Source organism: Panthera tigris, chromosome C1 (assembly GCF_018350195.1).
Source record: "Panthera tigris isolate Pti1 chromosome C1, P.tigris_Pti1_mat1.1, whole genome shotgun sequence".
NCBI lineage: Eukaryota > Metazoa > Chordata > Mammalia > Carnivora > Felidae > Panthera > Panthera tigris.
The window spans coordinates 211,946,541-211,972,508 of NC_056667.1; the positions used below are offsets into that span (position 1 = coordinate 211,946,541).

Sequence of the window (25,968 nt, forward strand, 5' to 3'; positions counted from 1 at the left end):
CTACAAATCCCAGCATTCCCTGCACCCCGTTCCTCTGTAACTTAGACTCCAGTGTGCCGCGCAGTGTGCGCAAATTCATAAACCGTCCTCCGCCTTGGGGGTTTCTGAATTCGGAGACTTGAAACTAGGCGGGAAGACCCCGTTAACTCTCAGAAGAAGATGACAGCCCACAGAGAGGTAACATCTGTTTACATGGAACTCAGAAATCTCCTGCAAATCATGGTAAGACTGCAAACAACAAACAAAAACACTGATTAAACCATGGAAGATAATGTAACAAAATGACTCCTTCAAATTGTGCTTGTTTGCTGGTCTGGGGCGCTTTTTACTTGTTTTGCAGGGGTTTCTGGTGTGCTACTGCGTTGGACTGGGAGAGATATCGATTGTATACTCAGAATATCCATACCGGAAGGGATATTAAGAGAATTTGCCAATCCAACCCCTGTCGTTTTACATATGAGGAAACTGAGGCCCAGAGAGGCTCAGAGATTGTCCACCGGCTACAGCAAGTTGGGATAGAGTTAGAATTCGGCCCTAAGTCTCCTGATCCGCAGTCTGGGCTGTTTACACCACACTAAGGTGGCGATATTTTTAGCAGCATGGCTATGTGATTATTATTCTGCTTGGTGAAGTTTCCCCATCCAGGTTGAAATACCCAGAGGTTAAGTAAGCATTTATTTGGTGAATTTCCTGCAAGTGAAGGAGTGTGATGTTTATCTTCAGTCTAGGAAGGACTTGGTGTTTTGATTTGTTCTTTGTTGCTCAAGGTGACATTTAATGTGATTTCAGTTCAGGAACTAGGTAAAATTGTACTGTAAGCTAAGGTTTCCTTAGAGATCTCCTATCTCTTTTCCTAGGCCTTCCTTCCTCTTCCTGTCCCTTTTTCACCCACCCAATTTTTCCTTCCATGTAATTCAACAAAAAGCCTTTTCAGGTTTCCGGCAAAGGGTGAAAGGCATTGTCACTGCCACAAGGAAGATAACCATCTAGTTAGGAAAAAAAGGAGACTCTGCTGAGATTTAAGATGGGCTTCAATAAATGTCATAAGGGAAAGGTCATCGGAATGCCACAGGGGTTCTGTGGAAAGATTAATTCTAGCTGACAAGACTTGATGGAGGAGGTGGCATTTGAATTTGAAGGACGGGTGGATTTTTTTTCTGCTGAAAAACTTACTCTTAAATTTTTTTGTTGTTGTTAATGAGGTATGGCATATGCAGGAAGGGCACAGGTTTTGCATATGTATACACCTGTGTCACCATTCCCCAAATCAAGATTTCTAACACCCTTGTGCCCCTCCACAATCAGCACTGCATCCTCCCACCCCCAAAACCACTCTTCTGACTTCTATTACCACAAATTAGTTTTGTCTTGAATTTCATTTAAATGTAATCATTTAGTATGTAGAGTAAGTGGCATTTTTTGTTCAGCAGTTATTTTTGTGAGATTCATCCATGTTATATGTAACAGCAGCCTTTTTTAAAAAATTGCTTACTAGTATTCCATTGTATGTATGTAGCAATATTTATCTATTCTGTTGATGGGTATTTAGGTTGTCAGCTATCAGTTTTTGGCTTTTATTAACAAAGCTGCAATGCTCATTCTTATAGGTTTCCTTTTTGTAGACTGCACTCATTTCTAGGAGAGGAGTAGCTGGCTTGTACAGTATGCATATGATCAGCAACATTAGATATTGCCAGTTTTCCTAAGGGTTTGTATCATTTTGCCTTCACCAGCAATGTAAAAAAATTCTAGTTGTCTTTCATCCTTGTCAAAACAGGGTCTTGTCAGTCTTTCTAATTTTAGCTATTTTGGCTAAATGTGGTCTCTTATAGTTTTTTTCTTACATGGTCTCTGGTGTTGAACACCTTTTAATTTGTTTTTTGACCATTTGAATGTCCTCTTTTGTGAAGTGCTTGTTCAAGTCTTTTGCCCACTCTTTAGTTTGGGCTTTTTGTCTTCTTATTTATTTGTAGTTCTTTATAAAGTTTGGGTATGGAGTTCTTGGTCTGATATAGGCTTTGCAAATATCTTTTCCAAGTCTGTGGCTTGCCTTTTCAGTTTCACACTGGTGTCTTTGGTAAACAGCGATTCTTAATGCAGTGCAATAGTTCAGTGTTTTATGACTAGTGCCTTTTTGCATTGAGTTTAAGAAATCTTTGCCTACAGGGTTGGTAGGATTTTTTTTAATGTTTATTTACTTATTTTGAGAGAGAACGCAAGCGAGTGACAGAGCATGCGTGTGAGCTGGAGAGGGACAGAGAAGGAGGGAAAGAGAGAGAATCCCAGGCAGGCTCCACGCTGTCAGCACAGAGCCCGATGCTGGGCTCGATCCCACAGTGGTGACATCATGACCCTAACTAAAATCAAGAGTCAGACGCCTAACTGACTGAGCCACCGAGGCACGCCAGGGTTGGTAGGATTTTAACAGGCAAATACGAAGGAAGAGCATTGCAAAAAAGAAGAGAGAGCTGGGGCATCTGGGCACGCTGGCAGGGCAGAGCCTGCTTGGGATTCTCTCCCTCCCTCTCTCTCTGCCCCTGCTCGCTCTCGCTCTCTCTCTCTCTCTTTCAAAATAGATAAATAAAACTTTTTTAAAAAAAGAGAGAGAGCAAGTTTCAGCATAGACCCTGGTGTCAGAGGGAAGGTACACCTCTTGTGATGGGCATGGGAAGGCCTGGAGTTTGGACTGTAAGAAGGTGGGGTGAGACAAAGCTGGAAATGTTGAGGGAAGCATACTGAGAAGGGCTTTCACTGCAGCCTTGCAGTCTGGACATTATTCTGGAGGAAGTGGAGGCACTGCCAGAATATTTATGAACTCAAACAGAACTTAGTTGTTTTCCTTCCACCGCCAAATTTGCCTCTTCTTTTCTGCCGCCCTATTCACTTAACACCACCTCCAAGACAGCTCTGTCTGGCCTACTCAGCCAGAATCCTGGGTAATATCCTCCTCCCCTATACCTGCATTCAGCTGGTCACCCAGTCCAATAGATTCTATGGTCTAAATGTCTCCAACAACATCCCTTCTTTTTCATGCCCAACTGCCACTGCCTTTGTTCAAGACCTCATGATATTTTATCTAGACTGTGTCCCCTCAAGAGTTTCCTGGCCTCCAGCTCTTTGCATAGCCAATCCATTCCTATAGCAGCTAGTGTGATCATTCTAAAGTGGCAATCATTCACACTTAACAGGTTAAAACTCCTAAATAGTTCCCCAGTGCCCTTAAGATAAAATAAAAACTCCTTTCTATGGCTTACCCTTTTTGTGATTTTCTTGCTTATTTTTCCATGCTCAACTCAAGCCTCATCTCCTCTAGAACCCTGCCTCATTCACCTCTTCCCAGAGCAGAGGCAGGAGAGCCTTATCTGTATCACTAGGGTGCCTATGGCAACTGTTTGTCATAGCCAGACAGGTCTGTCTGTCTCAGGGGCTGTGGGCTCCCCCAGGTAGGAACTTTGCTGTATTAAGGTTTTTGCTGGGTATAGTGCCTTGCATATGGTTTAGAAGACCCTTGATGACCTGACTCCGGGTCTGTAGCCCTCATTTCTCACCCCTGAACCTTGGGTTCCAGACACTCCGTGTTTCTTTTCTGCATTAGTGTATGCTACACAGAGCAAACCTCTGTGACTATGGTCTGCCAACTTTTTGCCTTAAAATAAATTTTTTTTTGCCTTTTTGCCTGGAAGATCCCTTTCTCTTCCCTAGCATACTCATAACACATTGATTTTTTTTTTTTTTATAAGTAGGCTTCATGCCCAACGTGGGACTTGAACTCACCACCACACATTGAGTGTCACATGCTGTACCTACTGAGCCAGCCAGGCGCCCCCACATTGAAGCCATTTGAGGGCAAGAACCTTGTCTTCTCTTTGTATAAATCTTCCAGAACATAGAAATTAGAACAAGACATCTTTTGAATAGATCAGTGAGTTGGTGCTATGCTCCTTTGCATCTGTCTGATTTCTGCACTCTATTTCACCAAAGGCAAACAGGGCTCTTCAAGTCTCGAAAGTCTGTGGTATACGCTTTAAAGGAACCAGCTTAAGTGTTCAGCTGCCTCGCATCCCTTAGCCATCTTCCGGGAGAGTTGCTGAGTACCAAATGCAACGCAACCTCTGTCATTTTGCTCACAGAACCATTGTTGGCTCAACCCGTCTCTTGCTTATTTTAAAACGTATTCTGAAGAGGTCACGAATATGGTCATTGGCTTCCGAAGCCTGGGTTCCAAAGCAACCTTTGCTACTTACCGGCTTTTGGATTTTTAAGCTTTGTTAACTCATCTGAAAAATCGGATTACTGCTACAGGCCATAGAGTTTTGATAATTCAACAAGACAATGTACGCGCCTGGCACAATAAGCCGTAGCTGTTGTTAGACTTAATAGGTCTTTGTACCCCTGGGTAGCCGCAGTCGCCATAGGGAGCTCCTGAGGGGTAGCTCGGCCAAAGAGGTGAATTTCGGGCCCAAGATGGTGATGGCGACGGTTTGGGCCCCAGTACTGCCCTAGGCTGCGCTCCTCGGACACCGCTCCACCCGGCTCCTGGGCTACGACCCGCCTCTGACGGTCTCGCCCAGGCCCAGGCCGCACGGGAGATCTGAGGCCGCCTACGCCGCGGGGGGAACGTAGTGTGGGCGGAACTCGAGTGCAGCGGCAGGAGGCTTCCGGGGGAGCCGCAAGGGCAACGGGTCGGCGGAGGCAGAAAAGCGTCGGACGCCGGGCCGATCATGGACGCTTGACAACCTGCGGACAGGCGCCGGGAGGCCGAGCCAGCGACCGAGAGGACGGAGAGGTGGCGAGGGTAGGTAGGGGCTGGCGAGAGGGCGGAGCCCGGCGCGCCAGCCTTGTCCCAGCCGTCTGGCTTAGCGCCAGCCCTCAGGAAAGCCCGCGGCCACACCGCTCCGGCCCCGCCCCGGGGAGCGCGCCCCGCGGCCCCTCACTCCGCACCCGCGGCCCTGCCTGGAGCACGCCGTCCGCCTTGAAGTCCACCCCAGCCTGCGACCTTCAGTTCCTAACCCGCGGCTGCTCTCGCTTCCCCACCCCCACAGGCTGCCTCTTTGCCCCTCTGCTGTCCATCAAAATAGCGCCCCCCCACGACGCGAATTCTTCTCCCCTCCTCCTCCGCCCCTCCCACTTCACAAAAAAGCGACTCTGCGTCTTCTTACCTCTTTGCCCCTAAGGGCTTTGCGCCTTAGGCCGGAATTTTTTTGAGGGACTGAAGTTTCTGTCTTTTCTCCACTCCCTCTCCACCCCAGGCCTTTCCATTCAGCCTCCACACGTGTCCGCTTGGAGGGGAGGTTTTCTTTCTTTACTCTCCTAACCATCACCTCTCTCCCGCCTTCTCCCACCCTACCCCATCCCTCTCCTCTTTCCTCTTTTCTCCTCAGCAACTTTTATTCCCTTAGCACTTCACTTTTTCTGTTTCCGACGAGACGTTCTTATGTAACCCTAAGTGAGGCGACATCATTGTTTCTGTCATACTCTGAAAAGGCTGCTGCTCTCTATGCCTGCCTCCACAGGAAAACTTAGTTTCTCTTGCACCAAACAGTTCTTGGAATTGTTCTCTTCTTTTTGTCTTAGTACCCCCAAAATGTGTCATTCTTGGAGGGGTAGTCTTTTCTTATGCAGGACTCCTGCAGTGTAGGTATGCAGTGTGTGTTCACATACACCCAGCATGTAATTGGATTGTACAATTGAGGGGCCGTCCTCCCGGATATCTTCAGGATTGCAGTACAGTATCTTCATTGTTTTCTCAAACCTTTTTATTTTCTTAGGATTTTGTACAAATTCTGAAGTCATAGTTGGTAAAATCATATGGCAGTGGGAAGTCAAATAGAGGCATTTTCCTTATGGACTTACACAGCATGTATTTTCTGAGTTTGAATATGTTGCTTATCTTTCAATATGATTTCCCCCCTTTTTCTATGCTTAAATGACTTCTTTGACTTAATGAGAGGTCTTGTCTACTTTTTGTGGCTTTCCTCATTTGTATCTGGCTGTAGGTGGGATTCCATTGATACACTGAAAGCTGTAACTGATTGCTTTTGCTTACATCTGCTGCCTCTGTGTACGGGCCAGATTCTCTCTTAACTAGAGTCTGTAAGTGAGGTAGATAAAACCGCTCCTGAGAAACTCCTGTGTGTTTCTTTGGGTCTGGTCAGGTTTAAGGGCTTAGAAGGTGCTGCTTGCTGTTGGGAGAGGGCCAGATGGGGATGAAGTGGTTTTTCCTAAATGTGTTTCAAACCTTTGAGCAAGGACAAAATCCCATTAACTCTAGGTGGAACCCTGTCCGTCTCACAAAGTGGCTGTAGCATACGGACTCAGGAGCTGTTTTTCTTTTTGAATTTTTAGTTGTTTATTTTTGAGACACACACACACACACACACACACACACACACACACACACAGAGTGCAAGTGGGGGAGGGGCAGAGAGAGAGGGAGACACAGAATCTGAAGCAGGCTCTAGGCTCCTAGCTGTCAGCGCAGAGCCCAATGCGGGGCTCGAACGTACAAATCATGAGATCATGACCTGAGCCGCAGTTGGACACTCAACCGACTGAGCCACCCAGGCGCCCCTCTTTTTGAATACTATAAAATTAAAGTATTACTGATGTCTGATCTGGCATTAAATAAGCATAGACTTTGCAAAGGAGAAGGAAGAATGACTGAAACACTTTTCTTTTGGACAGATCTCAAGGCCAGAGAATGGCAGGTGAACAGAAACCATCAAGTAACCTCCTAGAACAGTTTATTTTACTAGCCAAAGGTACCAGTGGCTCAGCCCTCACTGCTCTCATAAGCCAAGTCTTGGAGGCTCCTGGAGTGTATGTCTTTGGAGAACTGCTGGAGCTGGCCAATGTGCAGGAGGTAAGAGCAGTTTCCAAACAATTTCTCTGTCTTCTTTGATCTAAACCTTCCTGTGATTCTCCAGGTTTCCAAGGAATTTCGGGGCTGAAGCTCTGTGGACCTGTGAGGTGCACTGTTGAGGGAGAGATGGGAATTTGGGGGATGGGGAGGAAAGGAGAGCAAGGATGATGTCTTGAGCTCCTTCTGGTCAATATTTTCATCTCAACTTGGGGTAAAATTAGATTGGGTTACTAATAATTTGAAAGGTAGGGGGAAAAATCCAATTGAACCTGATAAATAAGGAAAGTAGAGTATAAGCACCGGCTGATATTTAACAGAGGTTGTTTCAGGCATTTGCAGGGATCAAAAACCTCTAGGGCAAATATAGACAAAGATTGGTTAGGTACATACGTAGCAGAAGATGGTTGCTGTTGAATGAGCTGGGCATGAAGAAGGAATATATTGTAGAAGGAATATATTGTCCTGATGAAAAAGACAATGTTATGCTAAGTTGGTATGTAAAAAAAATATGACATGAAAAGCTGGGAAGTAGTCCTTTTTGCTTTGTTTACTTTTTTTTTTTTTTTTTGATTGTTGTCCTTAAAACTTTGGGTATCTAATTTTGGTTACTGTGCCTTAAAAATGAGAAGACTGGTGAAGAATGACCAGGTAGAACAAAGAGTTGTGAAGCAACCTATACTTTTCAATCTCTGCTTCTCACTTTGGATACTTTTACATTTATTGATTGATAATTTTGTGTTGACTAATTGATTGAAAAGTCTGGTGACATCTTTATTACTTTGGGGGTTGTGCTCAGAAGCTCTTGGAGGGTGGGTGAGCTTGCTCTTCCCCATCACAACTTCTCTCTGGCTGCCTAGGATGGTGTTGGCACTGCCAATGGCCACTGGTTCTGTGGACGGCCACTGGCTCTACGGATGGCCGCCGTGCACAGATCTGTGTGGTGCTCGTTCTTGTGGATTGCGTGCGCCTTGCTGTGTGCACCGTGCTGCTGAGGGCGGCATTCTTGTCGATGGTGGTCCACATATAGGAGGTAGTGGGTTCTTGCCGACTGGTTCTTCACTTCATGACCACTAGGACACCTTGGCTGGCAGTTGCTGGCTCCGTGTCCACAGCCTTGTGGTGAATCAGCCCCTCGTAGGAGAGGTGTGGGCCGTCAGGCTGTGGGACTCACTGCTGCACATCTGCTGTTCCTCTTGATTAGGAAACTGGAGCGGTTCCCCGTGGCTGTCCATTGCTGATGTATGGACCTGCATCATCTTGTCTTCCTATGGCAGCCGGAGACCGAAAGAGCCGCTTTTATTTTTTAATTGTGAATTTTTATTTAGTGTCAGCCTTGCTTGCTGGACTGTGAGCTCAGTAAGGGTAAGGTCTCTTGTGCTCCTCATTGTTTCCTTAGCACTTAATATATAGCTTGACACACAGTTGGCTTATAGTCAAATTTTAATTTACCAGTGATGTAAAAGGAATCCTGTGAAGAAAAATTTTTAAAGCTAGGTTGTTTTTGTTTTTTTTTTTTTAATAGATTTTATTTTTTAGAGCAGTTTTAGATTCACAACAAAATTGAGAGGAAAGTATAGAGATTTTCAATATATCCCTGCCCTCATACATGCATAGCCTCCTCCATTACCAGTATCCCCAGCCAGTGTGGAACCTATAGTGACACATTATCACCCAAACACCGTAGTTTACATTAGGGTTCACTTTTGATGTTGTACATTCTGTGGATTTGGAGAAATGTGTAATGACATGTGTCCACCGTTACAGTGTCCTGTAGCGTAATTTCTCTGCCCTAAAAATCCTCTTTTTCCGCCTCTTCATCCCTCCCTCCCCTCTTAATCCCTGGCAACCATTGATCTTTCTACTGGCTTCCTAGTTTTGACTTTTCCAGAATGTCGTAGAGTTGAAATCATACAGTATGTAGCTGTTTCAGATTGGCTTCTTTTACTTAGGGATATGCACTTAAATTTCCGTGTCTTTTTATGGTTTGATAGTTCATCATTTTATCAGCAGAAGAGATGACAAAGGGGTAATATGTTCCTTCAGGTTCATGAAAAGCCTAAATGAATATGTCAAGTGGTGGTTTCGTAACTAAGGAAGATTGGCTAAGAGGAGATGGATGGAAATTAAAGTGAGAAAGACATTGATTTAGGCCAGTGGGAGCAGTTTTGGAGTATCTACTCTAGAGAAAATAGTCTTTTAGGGTTAGTTTTGTAATCATCTGTCTGAAAAGTAGGGGCTACGTTTGATGATCTCTTCCTCCTCTGATTCAGGACCTCAAGAAGTTCTTGATAACCCTGATAGGGTAGATTAGGTTATTAGGATGTGAGAGTTCTCATGCGGGTGCTGAGCAAATCACCTCTATCTCCCCACAGTTTGTTTTTTTTTGTTTGTTTTTCTGTATGTGAGCTGGGAACACTAGTAGTTTTTCAGTGATCTGAAATTATGGATGTAGTTCTTGGAACCTTTTTTTTTTTTTTTTAAAGATGGTTAGGGGCGCCTTAGTGGCTCAGTTGGTTAGGCAACCGACTCTTGATTTCAGCTCAGGTCATGATCTCATGGTTTTGTGAGTTTGAGCCCCACATCAGGCTCTGTGCTGACAGTGTGGAGCCTGCTTGGAATTCTTTCTCTCCCTGTCTCTCTTCCTCCCCTGCTCGCACTTTCTCTCTCAAAATAAACTTACAAAATAAAATAAAATAAAAGTTTATTTTCTTTTAAATTTTTTTTAATGTTTATTTTTGAGAGAGAGAGCAAGTTGGGGAGGAACAGAGAGAATGGAGACATAGAATCTGAAGCAGGCTCCAGGTTCTGAGCTGTCATCAGTACAGAGCCCGACGCGGGGCTTGAACTCAAGAACTGAGAGATCATGGCCTGAGCCAAAGTCGGACACTTAACTGACTGAGCCACCCAGGCGTCCCAATAAAAAGATAGGTCAAATTAAGTAGTATTACTGTCAGTATCAACAGAATACTCCTTGGGTACTACTTTATGGAGTTTGGTATATGGAGTTTATGGAGTAACAGGTACACATTTGTAAGTAAAAGAAACACCCAGTTAACCAACAACAGAGCAGAGCAGTTCCAGACAGATTAGTATCTCTGTTTTACTTCCACAGATGACTCTTTGCCATTTTAGTGAGGAATAAGTAATTTTAGTGAATGTTTTTATTTGAAGCTGCCTGATATTGTGGTTTCCTGTCCCACCTGGGCTCTTGTGTTACATTTTATGCTGTGCTAATCTTTCCTAGCGCTCCTTCTACTTGCGTGGTCCCGAACCTCGGAACCTGCCTTACACCTTGTTCAGGTTGGACTGATAGTGGCTAGTGTTGTACCCACCAACCTGGTATGTAGACAAGGCTGCTCCACTCTTTGTTTTAATGGCAAGGAAATCCTGAGAAAACCTGCACTGCTTCCAGTACTAACTCCTGTGTGTGTGTGTGTGTGTGTGTGTGTGTGTGTGTGTGTGTGTGTGAGAGAGAGAGAGAGAGAGAGAGAGAGAGAGAGAAAGAGAGAGAGAGATGGACAGACAGAAGTAGTTACTTGGGTATGCTGTGCAGTGCGTAAAACACGTATTGCTAAGAGAGAAGAATTAAATTTAAAATTAAATTTTATTTTTTTCCAAAGAATCAGAGTTGGAAGGAACCTCAGGGACCATCTAGTGAAACAGTCAACTGAGGCACACGATCATCATCCTTTGCTTGAACCCTGCAGTGACTGGTAGACGTCTGTGAACTCTTTTATTTTTTCTTCCTCAGCTTGCAGAAGGAGCTAATGCTGCATATTTGCAGTTGCTGAACCTGTTTGCCTATGGAACATACCCAGATTACATAGGTGAGTTGGTTAAGATCTTCCAAAGACTTTTCTTATGTCACTCTATTTGGTTTCCAAGGAATTTCAGGGCTGAAGCTTTGTGGACTTGTGAGGTGCACTGGTGAGCAGGAATGGGAAGTTGGGGGAGGGAGAGGGAAAGAGAGCAAGGATGATGTCTTGGGCGCCTTCTAGTCAATATTTTTATCTCAACTTGGGGTAAAATTAGATTGGGTTACTAATAATTTGAAAGATCGGGGAAAATCCAATTGAACATGCACTCCTTGGGCTAGATGTTTCAGAATTTAGAATTTTGGGGACTCTAAAGAGGTAATATGATACATATATACCTTTTTTTTTTTTTTTTTTTTTTTTAAATTTTTTTTTTCAACGTTTTTAATTTATTTTTGGGACAGAGAGAGACAGAGCATGAACGGGGGAGGGGCAGAGAGAGAGGGAGACACAGAATCGGAAACAGGCTCCAGGCTCCGAGCCATCAGCCCAGAGCCTGACGCGGGGCTCGAACTCACAGACCGCGAGATCGTGACCTGGCTGAAGTCGGACGCTTAACCGACTGCGCCACCCAGGCGCCCCACATATATACCTTTTTATGTAACACGCTTCAAGACGTGGACAGCACCTGTAGTCAAAACACATTCAGTTTTTCAGCTAAACAAATGGATACTTACAACAAGTAGGATTAAAAGCCTGCATCAATTCAGGTCAGGAATTGCCACCAGATGGATTTCAGCACCATGCTCAAGAAAAAAAATTAGTTTGGATTCACCTTTTTGGAATCCAGGATTACAGATAAGGAATTGAAGGCATTTGGGAACTATCTTGTGAGGTCGTTGTGAAGGATTAACTGCATGTGTGTGTGTACACATGGTCTTTGCTGCTGCCTTTGCTGCTGTTATTATTATTACTAAAATTTTGCCCAGTCTTCAAAGCTCATCTCAAACTCCATCTTTGTTTTCCTTTCCTGTACCTCCTCAATGTGATTGCACTCACTTGCTCTCTCCCTTTCTGTTTCTTTCCTTTTCTCCCCTGCCTGCCTCTCTCTCCCTTTCTGCCTCTCCTCCTCTTCCTCACTCTCTGGCTCTCTTCTGGTGGTTTGTACCTTTCTTCTAGTATTTCTGTCTTGGACTTGTAGCTGTTGAAATACCTGATTGTAAGACCGAGGACAAGTCCAAGGCCATTGAGTTGCACGAGTCTGGTGGTTATTATCCCTGGGGTTGTATAGCGCAGCAGCCCTGACAAAGCCCATCTAATTTATCCTTGACGTCTCTGAATCACTTAGGACAGTGCATTGCACGTAACAGATTCCCAGTGAAGACATGTTGAGCTTGGTTGAATGTCACAAAGGGCACAGATAGATTAAGATGATTGTCCTGTCATTTTGTGCATTCATGCCTGGCTTTTCAGGAGCACATAGTCCTTCAAAGAAGACAGGAGGTGCTCGTGGAACATTTGTCTCATGAATAAGTGCAGAGTCATGACAGTGAATCAATAGTAGATTTCATGTGGGGAGTTGGTAAGCTTGTTCGGTAAAGAAATTCTAATTTTATTTTGTGTCTTGATTTTTGTGGTGGGTGGGACTGAGCAGCCAACAAGGAGAGCCTGCCAGAATTGAGCACAGCTCAGCAGAACAAGCTGAAGCACCTAACCATCGTGAGCTTGGCGTCGAGAATGAAGGTACAGTCCTGAACTCTTTCCCGTCTTGCTCCTCACCCTCAGGCGGGTGTCGCACTGGCATCAGTGTGCGAGCTGCTAGCTGTGCACGGTAGTCATGTCATAAATGCATAAAATTTGCTTGGCAAAGGACAAAAGAAGAAAAGATAACAATTAGACAACTACTCACCGTTTCATTCAGGAAAAGTATGCCCAGGAGACATTGTGAATCAGCAGGTCTCAGTTCTGGCATGCTGTGGTGACTCACTCCGTGTGAGCATTTTGCTGTACTAAAGGGAGACGTAGTTTTTCAAACAGCAGGACATCTCAAGGCAGGTTAACCACTTCCATCTGTTGCTCAGTGCACAGTGAATTGTGCCAGTGCTGGAGGAAAAACTGGCTTTGTTGGACTTACCAAGACTAGGTTTTTAATATGTGGCCTTCTTCTGGGGATTGTCAAGGTTAATTATACTAAGCTGGATTTTTGCGTTATATGCTATCTTTAGACCCTAACTTTCTATAAGAAAACTACTTCATCATCTCTCTGAGGTCTCTGCCCCACTCAATTTAGAAAAGGCCTTGCAGCCAGCTTCTCATAGCCGTTAACAAAGAAGATCCAGATTCCATTAATTTATAGTTGATTTTGGCTCTCTGCCCAACCTTGGCATAACTGTCAAAGTTTTTGTAGTGCTTTGCCATCGGAAGAGGTTTGCCCTTTACATTTCCCCTTTGTGATTGAGCTTGAGAGATGTAGATTTGTTCTTGCGTTGCCATTTCAGTTGCTGAGATCATTTTCCCTGGTCTAGTCACAAATTTCTGATTCTCAGCCTGGCATTTCAGGTGGGATGGCTGTTTTGTTAGGAAATGAGGACCTGATCTTTCTTTTTGTCCTGATCATGGACTTCCCAAGTGTAGCAAATTTTAGGGGTAACTTTTTTTTCCTCTTTCTGCAACCTGTCATTATAAACCCATCTATACCTTTAGTTATTAAAAATCTCCCTAGCAGTGTTTGCTGTTACTCTCTTTTTTGTATACCTCTTCCTCCTGTCTGATTTTGCAGATTTGATTGTTGTGTTAATTTCCACACTAGTAGTGATGTGTCCACAAAAGTGGATATTTAGATATACAGTTGTCTTGGAGAAATGCAAGATGTTGGTGTACCCCAGTAAGGGACTCTTGTTGGGGCACTGACATTGGTTGCAAGTCTGAGAAAACAGATGCAGTACCCACTGGCTACCTGTAGGTGGATATGTTAGCTTGCAAATGTTTTTTGCTTGTGCTTTCCTGGGCAGGCAGCCAGTTCTCTCCAGTGTCTGAAATTGTTTGGAGTTTTTTGATGATCTGGCATTTTATGTCAAGTCTGCAAGCTTCCAGAAGGTGGCAGAGTGGCACACACTGAGTATTTCCCTTTCTTGTTTCGGACACTTTCTAAGAGTGCTTCACAACATGAAAGCTAAAGTCTGGGTGAAGTCCAGGGGTAGAGAATCTAGGAGAATGCATTCCTAGAGGCTCTGGGTCTTGTTTGGATCCTATAGGTCTCACAGCTCATTTATCCATGTCTTATTGCCATAGATGTTAATAACTACAACCAGACTGCATTTCCCAAAGCCCCGAGGCAGGTGTACACCTGCATTTTCTTTAGTGCTTGTCAGCAGTTTTTGTAAATATCACATGGCTTTATCTACAGTGTATCCCCTACTCCGTGCTGCTGAAGGACCTGGAGATGCGGAATCTCCGGGAACTGGAAGACCTCATCATTGAGGCTGTCTATACCGACATCATCCAGGGCAAGCTGGACCAGAGAAACCAGCTGCTGGAAGTGGATTTTTGCATTGGCCGTGACATCCGAAAGAAGGATATCAATAATATTGTCAAGACCTTGCATGAATGGTGAGGCTGAAAGAAGGAGGGGTGTGCCATTCGTGCCTCCGCTTGGGGAAATGTCTTCCAGTGTCAGCTGGGGCTGCCTGGGAGCTGGAGCCTTGGGACAGTAAGCCAGGGGGTTGGGCTGCATTTGTGACTAAAGCTGTGTGGCAGCAGGAGTCACTGCAGGCCTCCCAGGGCCTTGGTTGTCCTGTTGCAGTGGGGGGACTATTGAATGGTAGTCTTGGCAGCTGGAGCCTCTGAGACCTGGCTTCTGACGTGGATCCAGTGCTTTGCAAACTCAGCCTCTGAGCTTGATGAAGCTCAGGAAGTTAGTGTTGATCAGATTCCTTGGATAAGAGAACCCATGTTCAGCATCAGTAACCTTGGGCTAGTGTTGGCAAAACATTGTGAGGGATCATGAAGACAAGGAATGGGTTATTCTAAGTTGGAACACAAGATGTACACATAGACTGTTTGATAACTTCTGGTATGTAAAAAGAAGGGGGGCATTTGCATGTTCTGTATTTTATTTTGTTTTTGCATGTTCTCTGTTAATAGGATTTGATGTTTGCAATAGCTTTGCATGTTCTAGAAGGATTTGTTATGGAGTTATTGAAATGATTTGGAGCTTACAAAGCTACGTGGGACTAGTTGGAGAAGAGGTTCTAGCTGACTTTTGAAGGAGGGCAGGGTTAGGGCGTAGTTGGAGGTCAGGAGAGCATGTCCCCAAGCAGGCACGTGGTGTTGTTGGAGATCACGAAGCAGAGCACTCAAGCTTTGTGCAAGGGATAGGGAAATTGTCCTCTTTATTTTTTATTTTTTTGTTCATTTAAAAAAAATTTTTTTTTAATGTTTATTTATTTATGAGAGAGAGAGACACAGAGACAGAGCACGAGCCAGAGAGGGTCAGAGAGAGAGGAAGACACAGAATCCGAAGCAGGCTCCAGGCTCCACACTGTCAGCACAGAGCCTAACACGGGGCTCGAACTCATGAACTGTGAGATCGTGACCTGAGCTGAAGTTGGATGCTTAACCGACTGAGCCACCCAGGCACCCCTGAAATTGTCTTCTTTAAAACAGACTGAAACTTTCCAGGCATGAATGGCTCAGCTTTGACTTCCCACCCCCACCCCACATTCAGAGCCCCCCAAGTTTCCCTCCTTCAGCTACTATTGGACCCCAGGGTATGTGTTGTCTACCCTTTACCCCAGGTTCTGTCCCAGGTATGACCCCAAACACCTTTCTGACACAGGCAGGAACTTTCAAAATACTGTAAAAGTCTTCAGTCAGAGTAAATGGGGGGAAAAAACTTAGAAAACGCCCCTTGTGTGGAAGTGCTCTAGCTGGAGTACAATCCAGGCCTCTAGCCCTACCGGTGTTGGCTCTTACTCCATCTTTGAGATGGCTGACACTGTTCTCACATCCATAGTCTGGCTTCACTGCGTTTCCACCTAGAGGTGCCATCCTAACCCCATCCCAAGATGTTTGCCAGTCCAGGTTCTTTTTTTTTTTAATTTTTTTTTTTTTAACATTTATTTATTTTTGAGACAGAGAGCGAGCATGAACAGGGGAGGGTCAGAGGAAGAGGGAGACATAGAATCTGAAACAGGCTCCAGGCTCTGAGCTGTCAGCACAGAGCCCGACGCGGGGCTCGAACCCACAGACCGCGAGATCATGACCTGAGCCGAAGTCGGACGCTTAACCGACTGAGCCACCCAGGCGCCCCTGCCAGTCCAGGTTCTTAAAGCTTATGTTAAAGCACTGAGTTAGATTTAAAACAAAATTGTTAGGTAGAACAGTACCCCAAATATGGCGGAATGTTTGCACCTGTTGACTTTTAGGTAGAGGGTAAATGGGTATTGTACTGTTCTTTCAAGTTTTTTTTTAGGTTTTAACATTTTCAAAATAAAAAGTTGGGAAATGAAATAAGGGGGATGGCAATTAGGAAGTAACAAACTTCTGAGGAAAGGGGCAATCTTTAAAATGGGAGGCTTTTAGAAAATCATTATTTCCTTTGAGGAAAGCGGTGAATCTGTTCTACCTGTAAGGGCTGTCCTAGTCTCTTTAAGGGCACATTCTGTAAACCTTTCCCATTGGAGACAAAGGTTGAAATTCAAGCTGTGTTCTAGGAAACCATCCCACATCCTCCGTGTTTGTCTCCAGGTGCCTTGTGTTTTGTATTCAGAAACACTGGTCTTGGAAGGAGTGAAGCACAAGAGCCCTCCTTGGCAGACAGGGTGTTAAAGGAAGTCCCCATAAGGGGTTAGGGAGGGAGATTTGGGAGAGGTGGAGAGCTCCCAGACCTTTCTGTGGCTCAGAGCCCATTATCTCCTTTGTAGGTGTGATGGCTGCGAAGCAGTTCTGCTGGGCATCGAGCAGCAAGTTCTGAGAGCCAACCAGTACAAGGAGAACCACAGCCGAACTCAGCAGCAGGTAGAGGCCGAGGTAAGGAAGAGAACATTTGTTACTTGCTCCAGGGTATCCCTGTTTGCTCCTTCATCTTGCGATTCTTGGCGCAGGTGAAACAGTCACCAACAGGTAGGCACTGGGCTAGTGGGGTAGAGATGAGTATGACGTGGTCCCTGCTTTTGATGCTCTCTGTCTCCTTTCTGATTCCTGGTTACCAGAGGGTGAGCAGGCTTGGGAGAGTGGAGAATGCTGTCCTTCCGCAGTACACATGCATTCTGCAGCTGTGGAGTAAAAGAAACGAGTTTGGGGATAGGTCTTCGAGATGGGTGAGGGGATGGTGGTTAGCTGGCGGGATGGAGGAGGGGGGCAGGGGGCAGGGGCGCATGGAGCTTCAAGGCCCTGGTTCTGTTCTGCTTCTTAAAGCCGTGTGATAGGCTCACAGTGTCCACTTTATTCTTTAAACTATACGTGTGATAACCTTTTGACATGCATGATAGATTTCATATTGAAAAAAGGAAGAAAGGGAAAACATTTGGCAGGTGAAAAGCAGGTGAAGTTAAAAGTGTGTGATTGTGGTTTTAGTGACACCTAGTTGTTCCTGACACTTTTAACCTGTCCGAAAGACATAGGCTCTAGCCTTTGGATTAATGGGAGTTTGTGTGCCTGTGGCCGGGACACCTGTAGGGAGACCTCAGAATTTGGAGCCCATAAGATAAACATTTTAGCATTGAAAGTCCTTTTCTAGTGTGATGGAGCTTGAAGTGTTAATGTTATTTAATGGGTTTTATAAATCAGGTGGCCAAGACTATGGCAGAATGGGACCCAGAGTTATACTTAAGAAACATAAGAAATATGTAGATGTAGATGTGCTTTTCTTTCTTTCTTTCTTTCTTTCTTTCTTTCTTTCTTTCTTTCTTTTTTTATTATTTTTGAGAGAGAGAGAGAGAGAGAGAGAGAGAGAGAGAGAGAGCGCACAGACGGAGGAGGGGCAGAGAGAGAGGGAGACACAGATCCGAAGTAGGATCCAGGCTCTGAGCTGTTAGCACATAGCATGATGTGGGTCTCGAACTCATAGACTGTGAGATCATGACCCGAGCAGAAGTCGGACCCTTAACTGACTGAGCCCCCCTCAGGCGCTCCTCTTTTTTTTTTTTTTTTTAATTTAAGTTTATTTATTTATTTTGAGAGAGAGAAAGTGTGAGTGGGTGAGGGGCAGAGAGAGAAGGAGAGAGAGAGAATCCCAAGCAAGCTGTGTACTGTCAGCACAGAGCCTGACATGGGGCTTGAACCCACAAAGTGTGAGATCATGAACCTGAGCCGAAGTCGAATGCTTAACCAACTGAGCCACCCAGTCTCAGTCAGGTTTCAAAGGGGAACTCGTGGAATTTGAAGATTTCCCTTACTCTGTCATATGTGTTCCTTGAAAATAAAACCTCTCTTGTCTATGTAAGACCATCTCTTTGTCACATGCCTGACCCGTAGTAGGTGCTGAAATGTTTGTTGTACTGAATATTTCTGGTACACCCTATGTGTTGGTGGACTGCTGAACTAGACTTTTCATGAACTAGAACAAATTTATTTTGGGTACACACAGCCCCCTACATGCTTGTAGGTACATACCTACCAAGTCTGTGAATTGGTTCAGTGCATTAATTTTTTAAAATATATTTTTTTTAATGTTTATTTATTTTTGAGACAGAGACAGAGCATGAACGGGGGAGGGGCAGAGAGAGAGGGAGACACAGAATCGGAAGCAGGCTCCAGGCTCTGAGCCATCAGCCCAGAGCCCGATGCAGGGCTCAAACTCACAGACCGTGAGATCGTGACCTGAGCTGAAGTCGGACGCTTAACCAACTGAGCCACCCAGATGCCCCCAGTGCATTAATTTTTAACCCTACTTCTAGCCATAGAAGTATGAACTACATTTAATTTAGCACTAGCCAACAACATATACAATTAGGATAGAAAGCCTGCTGTTTCTCTAATCTGTATAATTCCCCTCTTAAATATGGTGACCTCTTCTCTGAGCTGAGACTGATGTCTCAGCAAAGTAGGAAGGGCTGAGCACTCTCTCCTATCCTTGATACTTCTCTGTAAATCAAACCGTGGAAACATGAGGTTTGGAGGTGAACCGTGCCCACCTGACTTGGGGTGGCCTGTGTGAAGCAAACCATATTGTAACCTGGTTAGTAGCTGGCTGCCCCATTGTGCCCAGACTGTTGCTCATAGTGTGGTAGGTGGTGGGCTTGGAGTGTGGTCACTAGCAAAAATGAATGATATTAATTTTAGAATTTTGAGTGGTTCAAGTTTATTTCTGTGACAAATGGCATCTGATGAAAGAAGGCACTGACTAATGTTGAGCCATGACCAATACTTGAGAACAGTGTGGGTTCCTTAAATTACAGATATTAAAACAAAAAAGAGAGGGGCGCCTGGGTGGCTAGGTAGGTGAATCGTCTGGCTCTTGATTCCGGCTCAGGTTACGATCTCACAGTTTGCAAAGATGTAGCCTGCGTCAGGATGTGCACTGGCAGCATGGAGCCTGCTTGGGATTCTCCCCCCTCTCCCCCTGCTCTCTCCCACTCATGTTCTCTGTTTTTGTCTCAAAATAAATAAACATTAAAAAAAAAAAAGGACCTGTGCACATGGATTTGTTGGAAAACCACAGCTGAGGTTACTCCTGCTGCCAGAGCCTGATGCTGCCACCAGGTGGTGGTGATAATTTAATTAAATTTTGAGAGAAAGAAATTTGAGGAAAATACCAAGGCCACTTCCACCACCAATTAAAACAGTCTACTGACTTAACAGTCTTTTAGAAAACCTGGAACAGACCAGTATGAGGAGAGAAGGAACATGGTCAAAACCCAGAGCCTTGTCAGTTTTCCATTCAGTACATGCATACTCTGTGTAGGATACTTACCATTCCCCAGCTTAAGGCACATGGAAGGCTAGCTGTTTTTTGTTTGTTTGTTTGTTTTTATTTTGAGAGAGAGAGAGTGGGCGAGCGTGCACATCCAAGAATGAGCAGAGGAGGGACAGAGAGAGGGAGAGAGAATCCCAAGCAGGCTCCATGCTGTCAGTGCAGAGCCCGATAGGGCTCAATCCCAGGAACCATGAGATCATGACCTGAGCCGAAATCAAAAGTCGGACGCTGAGCCACCCAGGCATCCCAGTTTGTTGACTTGAAAACAAATCTATTAAGAATGAATGTGTAATTCTGTCATATTCTGCTTGTACTTATGCTTCTGTTACCCTCAACCCAACTTTTTTTTGGCATTTTTTTCAACTAAGTTGATCTTTTATTTCTCCTTAAATTAGATTGCTTGTTCTCAGAGGGAAAAACTTGATGTTTTTTTCCCCCCAAATCTTATAACAGCAGCTTTTTTCTGGTGAATATTAGTTTTGAGAGCCTTCCCTATTAGTGAAGTCAGTCCCATCATAAACTGCTTAGGAGTCTTCTCTCCTTTCTGCCTTTCACAGAAGTGATACATATTAGTTACAATTCCAGCATACCTGGGGGAGATAGAACATTAACATTGTGAGCTATTTCCTTATCTCGCAGCCAACAATCTGGAGGGGAGGTAATGATTAGCTGAAACAATATGAAACACCTTTTCATTTATATTTGATTTTGGAATGTATTTTTCTTTACATTTGAATGTGCTTATGTCTGATGTTCTACGGAATGTCAGCGTATAGCTCTTGCTACATTCACAAAATAGGCTGTGTTCCAGGCATGTAGGTGAAAAACCGTAACTGGGCAAAGTAAGCTGCTTTCCATTCTGTAGAGAATCCCAGGGGGTTAAGTTAGTGATGGATATTGAGTCTGGCGGCTGCCAGAGTACAGGGTGCCCCTGCTTCCTCCTGGAGGCTCATTCTCACCACTCGCTGCTCTCCTCATCTTTGACCTTCCCAGCTGTGACTCTGCTTCCTCTCGTCCACCTTTGCCCCACAGCCAAAAGTTTTCCTCCCCCAGGAGGCTCTTCTCCCTCCTTTGGCTTGAATCTTTAAGGTCTCTGATGGAGTTAGGCTGCAGTCTTGTTAGCGGGTACAGTCCCATTTGAAAGTTCCTGAGGCCCATGGTTTGTGGGGCTTGACAAACTCTAGGTCATCTGGTAAATGAGATGTGATGGCCTGCCAGCTAGCTACTCAAAGAAAATTGGAAGGGGCCAGGGACACTTAGGCCAAAAAAGACAAGTCATTGGGGATGTTTGCCATCATTTGAAGGGTGGCTCTGTGAAAGAGGAAGTGGACTTGTCCTGATTGTTCCACGCGGCCACAACAGGTTTAATTGGTGGACCTACCTTGGCAGCCAAAATACGCCTTGAAATAAAACAAACAAAACCTAAATATCTCTTTTACAAGATAAAAGTGGCAGGCCATCCATTTGCTTCAGATTCTTCTCTACTCTATCCCCAAGTAACTCTCCTGAACAAGAGATCCCAAAGCAGGCAGTGACGCCCTGGGACGTGTGCCGCCTGGGGTTCGAGATGGCATGTCTTGGACTGACTGGACACAGGACGAAGCCACACTTGACTTAGGCTGCCCTGTGTCTTCAGTGTCCCAGCCCACAGCCCTCTGTTCACCGTCCTTTCAGAAAGGTTATAATGTTGATCAGGGTGACATCAGTTTAGGGCGTGGCTGTTCCTTCATCACAAAACAACAACAAAAACCAAAATAAATGATGAGCTTTAATCTAGTCAAGGCTCATTCTGCAGATGATAGATCTGCAAGAGCCTGGTGTTGGCCTCAGTCACAGGATTGTTTCGTCTCTGGGTTGAACTGCCTCTTATTCCAGCTCCTGGTAGTCTAACTGCTGAGAACTTTTGACCCCCACAATTCCCTTCTTTATAGCAAGCCAGGCCTGCTTCCCAGAAAACATGGGGGCCGTCAAACTGGGGAAACATCTTTACTTTCTCTTCTTCCTTCCAATGCTTTTCCTCCCGTTTTTCTTCCTCTCATCTGGCTGAAGGGCAAAAGCACAAAAGATCTTTTTTTTTTTTTAATTTTTTTTTAACGTTTATTTATTTTTGAGACAGAGAGAGACAGAGCATGAACAGGGGAGGGGCAGAGAGAGAGGGAGACACAGAATCTGAAACAGGCTCCAGGCTCTGAGCTGTCAGCACAGAGCCCGATGTGGGGCTCGAACTCACCATGAGATCATGACCTGAGCCGAAGTCGGACGCTTAACCGACCAAGCCACCCAGGCGCCCCATAAAGGATCTTTTAGAACGGCTGTTGGGGAATGTGTATATAAACAGGCACAGGAGGACACAGTTGGTAGAAGTACAGGGTGGTGCAATCAGTTTCCACAAGATAATGATAGTTGTTAAAATGTAAAATGTGCCAACCCTTTGATCTGGAAAGCTCACTTCTAGGAATATGCCCTCCAGAGCTGGTCACACAAGTACGAACAGGTAAACATATAGGAGACTGTTCATAGCAGCGCTATACCTAAGTGCAAAGCAAACTGGGAACTAATTTAAAAATTGTAGAACATTCTTAATAACAATACGCAGATGTTACCAAGGACATATATTCCGATGTGGAAAATGTTCAGAAGTTGCTTAAATATTTTTGAGCCCTCCTTTGTTAAGTGAAGAAAGGTATGCTGAAACCTAGCGTAATCTTGTCTGTCGGTCCTTTTGCTGTGTTTTCATCATTTGTCACTTGGTTGGCTAAATTTCATCCACTAGTTGTTTATTCCAGAAGGCTCGTGGAGCTGTATTCCCAAAGTTCCTATGAAAGCATTTTTAGTTTCATACATGAGCCAGTGGTTAGCTGACTATTGCATTCTTGGGACCTCCTTTTTGTTTCTAAGGCCATTTTAACCTGGTGTGTTGTACCTCTTTGTCAGATGGTCCACTTCCACTGGTTTATCCTCTCTCTCTCTAAGTTTGTTTATTTTGAGAGAGCAAGCGAGCAGGGGGAGGGGCAGAAAGACAGGAGAGAGAGAATCCCAAGCAGGCTCCGTGCTGTCCGCATGATCATGACCTGAACCAAAATCAAGAGTCGGATGCTTAACTGACTGAGCTGCCCAGGCGCCCCATATTCACTCTTTTCAACCAAGAAAGTGTTAGTTCCTTTTTTTGCGTGATTCATGAGTGGCCCCTGCTTGTTTCTCCTCATCTGGGTTTCTGAAGATAATCTCAGATTTTCTTGCAGAGGATTCTGATTTCTTCCCTGGGTGGCCCCCAGTACAATGAGAACAGGTTTCAGTGAGTTTCTGGCACTTAGAGGCTGAGCACCTTAATCCTGTGTCTCCCTCCAGGTTACCAACATTAAGAAGACACTCAAAGCCACCGCCTCCTCCTCGGCTCAGGAGATGGAGCAGCAGTTGGCTGAACGGGAGTGTCCCCCTCACGCTGAGCAGAGGCAGCCCACCAAGAAGATGTCCAAAGTGAAAGGTCTGGTCTCCAGCCGCCACTAGGGCCGGCTGGGGCAGCTGGCACTCACCAGGCCTGGGTCAGGTGGGGAGGGGACACCAAGGGCCTATTTCCTCCCCTCTCTACCTTCAGTGAGTTCCAGACCTGCCCGTCCCCTCACCAGCGCCTCCCACCCTGTTGGTACTGTTCCAGAAGAACCGTTAACCCTTCCCTCACCCCCTCCCTCCTCCCCCAGTTCCTTCAGACTCAGGGGCTCCACTGATGCCATCCCAACAGGGTCAGACACTGCCCAGCTTTCCTCCAGGAGGTTCTCGTCTCTGTGTAAGGGCTTGTCTCCCTCCCAGTTTTTCTTTTGCTCCATGTCATTTTGTCAGGCTGGTCATAAGCCGGAGGCAGCTTTAGCCGGCCCACAGGGATGACTGCGGAGGAGGCCCCTCTCTGCGTGAGGAGGGGGGTGTGCCTTCTCCAGCCCATGTACCACAGTTCCCACACTGGTGCAGGTGATCTCTAGCCAGGTATCAAATGCTTTGTTTCCCCTCTCCTGCCTTATCCCTTGTTGGCAGCTCCGATCAGGCCACGGAGGGATGTGATGCTGGGCTATGTTTACTAAACCTGCGGGTTTTCAGCCTCTTAAGCCCAGCTCCAATCTCTCATCCATTGGGAGCACTAACCTCTGGAATCTGAGCACCAGTGGAGGGCGCTGTGGGTCTGCTGGGTGGCAGAAGTTTCTTCCGGGTTGGTGTTCTCTGCTGGCCTCGCTTCCTGCTGCCCCTGACCACTCAGACTGGTTTTCGGTGCGAAGGCCCCAGCTGCCGCCCGGGACTGTCTGCCGACACTTGCCCCCCCCCCCCCCCCCCCCCCGAGATCTTTAATCCCTCCCGGCTGTGTCCGTGCTGGGGATGGCAGTGCCCAGGCCCCTCTGTCTGGTGAAGGACCTGTTGCTGCTTCTGTTTCTCTCTTTCTGCCCCTCCTTGGCTGATGACCCAGGGCCCTCTGATGACGACATTCTCCTGGCAAGAGAAAAGGACTTGACTGGCCTTTCTGAACTTGACTGTTTCAGGTTATATTTTAATTTTTTTTTTTTTTGTACAGGTTCTGATTCTAATACATTTCAACATGCTTTTTTTTCCCCTTCGTGTCAATATTTGTTACAGACTAATCGCCGGGGATTTTTCACCTGGTTGGAGGGTGGCATGTGTGTATGTGTGCGTGTGTTGTAGTTGTTGTTGTTGTTTTTAAAGGGGAGGTGGTGGTCCTGGACCGACTTATTCAAGTTCATTGGGAGTAAAAGCACATTTTAGAACAAAAAATAAAAGTGTAGATTTAACGTATGTGACTGTGGAGTGCGGGGTTGCATGGCTGGTGGATCTTGAGGGTCTGGAGTTAGGGTGGTTCAGGGAAAATGTGACACTGTTTCAGTACCATGGTGAAAAAATGGGTTTCTCCTTTTTCCAAACTGTCCAGCAGGTGTCGACTGTTGGATTGAATGTCAGTGAAGTATTCTCGTTTCCCTTTTCAGCTGGTCTGTGTGCCCATCTAACCTTGTGCCCGACTGGAGAGTTTAATTCTCAAAGTATGTTCCACGAAACCCCTGACAGATGCTCTGTGGAAAAGGGGTTCCGTTATTAAATAAATACGGCACATCCTGTATCCCACATCCACATTGGAAATTCATTTTTAAGGTCTCAGAAGAGGCCTGAGTGAGGAAACCTATTCCCACACTGATCTCTCCAAATTCTTGGTAATAGCTAGTGGAACACATTTTGAGGAAATCTTTGGAAACATTATCTGTTTCTCAGAAACACCTTCCAGCCTCTTAGGTTTTTACAGATACTCTTTCGATACCTGAAACAGGCATGTTGCTCTTGGCAGGTGGTCTTTCATCCTTATCTTTCCCACCTGGCAAGTAGACCAGGAAGCTGGCTTGACTTGTGTGAAATGTTTGCCCCAGGGCCCTAAGGAGCTCTAGGTTCATCTTTACAAGTCTGCTGTTTGCTTCCTTAAAGATGGTAACGGCAGCACTTAGAACACATTTGTCAAGTGCTCTGTAAAGTGTCTCCATGTACAATAAGCCATTGAATACTTTCCACTCAGTCTCCTCCGGCCGGTAAAGGGTAAGTAAGTAGGTATTACCACAGTCATCCTCACTTTCCATATGAGAAAGTGGCGACTCAGAGACCCGAAGTACCCTGATGTAAGTGGCAGACAGACTCCTAGATCTGAGTCGTACATCCCGCCATCTTCTCTCTGGTACATTCTGATTTAGCGTCTGCCCCCCAGTGCTGTGTCAACAGCACATGTACTAAAATTTGTCCGCTCCCCAGACAGACCCTTGGCATCCTTTTCCTCCTTGTTCCTCCGAGGGCTCATCTTGTTTTAAGTGACACCCCACGCACCACAGCCTCTGCTTCCCAAACCCACTTAGCCACTTTGCAAGGACGCAGAGAGGATGGTGGTGGGTCTTCAGGCATGGTGGGAAGAGCTAGGATGTTCACTGCTCTGTTGGGTGTCCCACTTGCCATGCTGTGATGGCTTGGGCTTCGGACTGAAATCACCAGAAGGTTTTAACGTATGGTGTTAGAAGGAGTGTCGTCATCAACAGGGCAACATCTTAGGCGGGAGACGCTGCAGCATTAAGCGGGATCAGCTTGGCAGCAGTGCCTCTAACCACCTTCTTTAAGCCTCAGCTGTTTGCTTCCTGAAGTCCTCTGGTCTTTACTGTCCAAACGAGACACATTCTGGTTCCTACTTGGGAAGCAGTAGGGAGGTGGTCAAAGCCCCCAGTACAGGCTGTTCATATGTTGTAAGTCTGAGATGACCACCACTGATGGTAGATTTCTTTTTCACCCTGTGCTTCTCAGCCTTAGAAAATGGGGTGATGACCAAAGAACTAAGGTGATCAACAGCTTGTGATGTACGATGTATTTGCTGTCTTCTCTGTCTGATGTGCTGGTTGCTGGAAACCAAACCA

At 45.5% G+C, this 25,968-nt stretch overlaps 1 protein-coding gene across 2 annotated transcripts; it reads left to right on the plus strand.

The window, feature by feature from the left end:
- COPS7B (COP9 signalosome subunit 7B) lies at positions 1 to 24,128 on the plus strand. 2 transcript variants are annotated; one of them, XM_007082966.3, is made up of 7 exons: positions 1 to 222; positions 6,685 to 6,862; positions 10,614 to 10,689; positions 12,272 to 12,360; positions 14,024 to 14,226; positions 16,542 to 16,647; positions 22,883 to 24,128. In XM_007082966.3, the coding sequence occupies exons 2-7, from the start codon at positions 6,701 to 6,703 to the stop codon at positions 23,039 to 23,041; spliced, it is 795 nt and encodes a 264-aa protein (XP_007083028.1). In that variant the 5' UTR covers positions 1 to 222; positions 6,685 to 6,700; the 3' UTR covers positions 23,042 to 24,128. The 2 variants fall into 2 exon arrangements, with proteins under 2 accessions (XP_007083028.1, XP_042851567.1); XM_042995633.1 differs by lacking the exon at positions 1 to 222 and adding an exon at positions 4,687 to 4,795.
- The last annotated feature ends 1,840 nt before the right edge of the window (positions 24,129 to 25,968 follow it).

Coding starts and splice junctions, on each gene's coding strand:
- COPS7B (XM_007082966.3), top strand. CDS start 6,701: ATGGCAGGTGAACAGAAACCATCAAGTAACCTCCTAGAACAGTTTATT. Junction 10,690..12,271: donor AACATACCCAGATTACATAG/GTGAGTTGGTTA, acceptor GGGACTGAGCAG/CCAACAAGGAGAGCCTGCCA. Junction 12,361..14,023: donor GCTTGGCGTCGAGAATGAAG/GTACAGTCCTGA, acceptor CTTTATCTACAG/TGTATCCCCTACTCCGTGCT.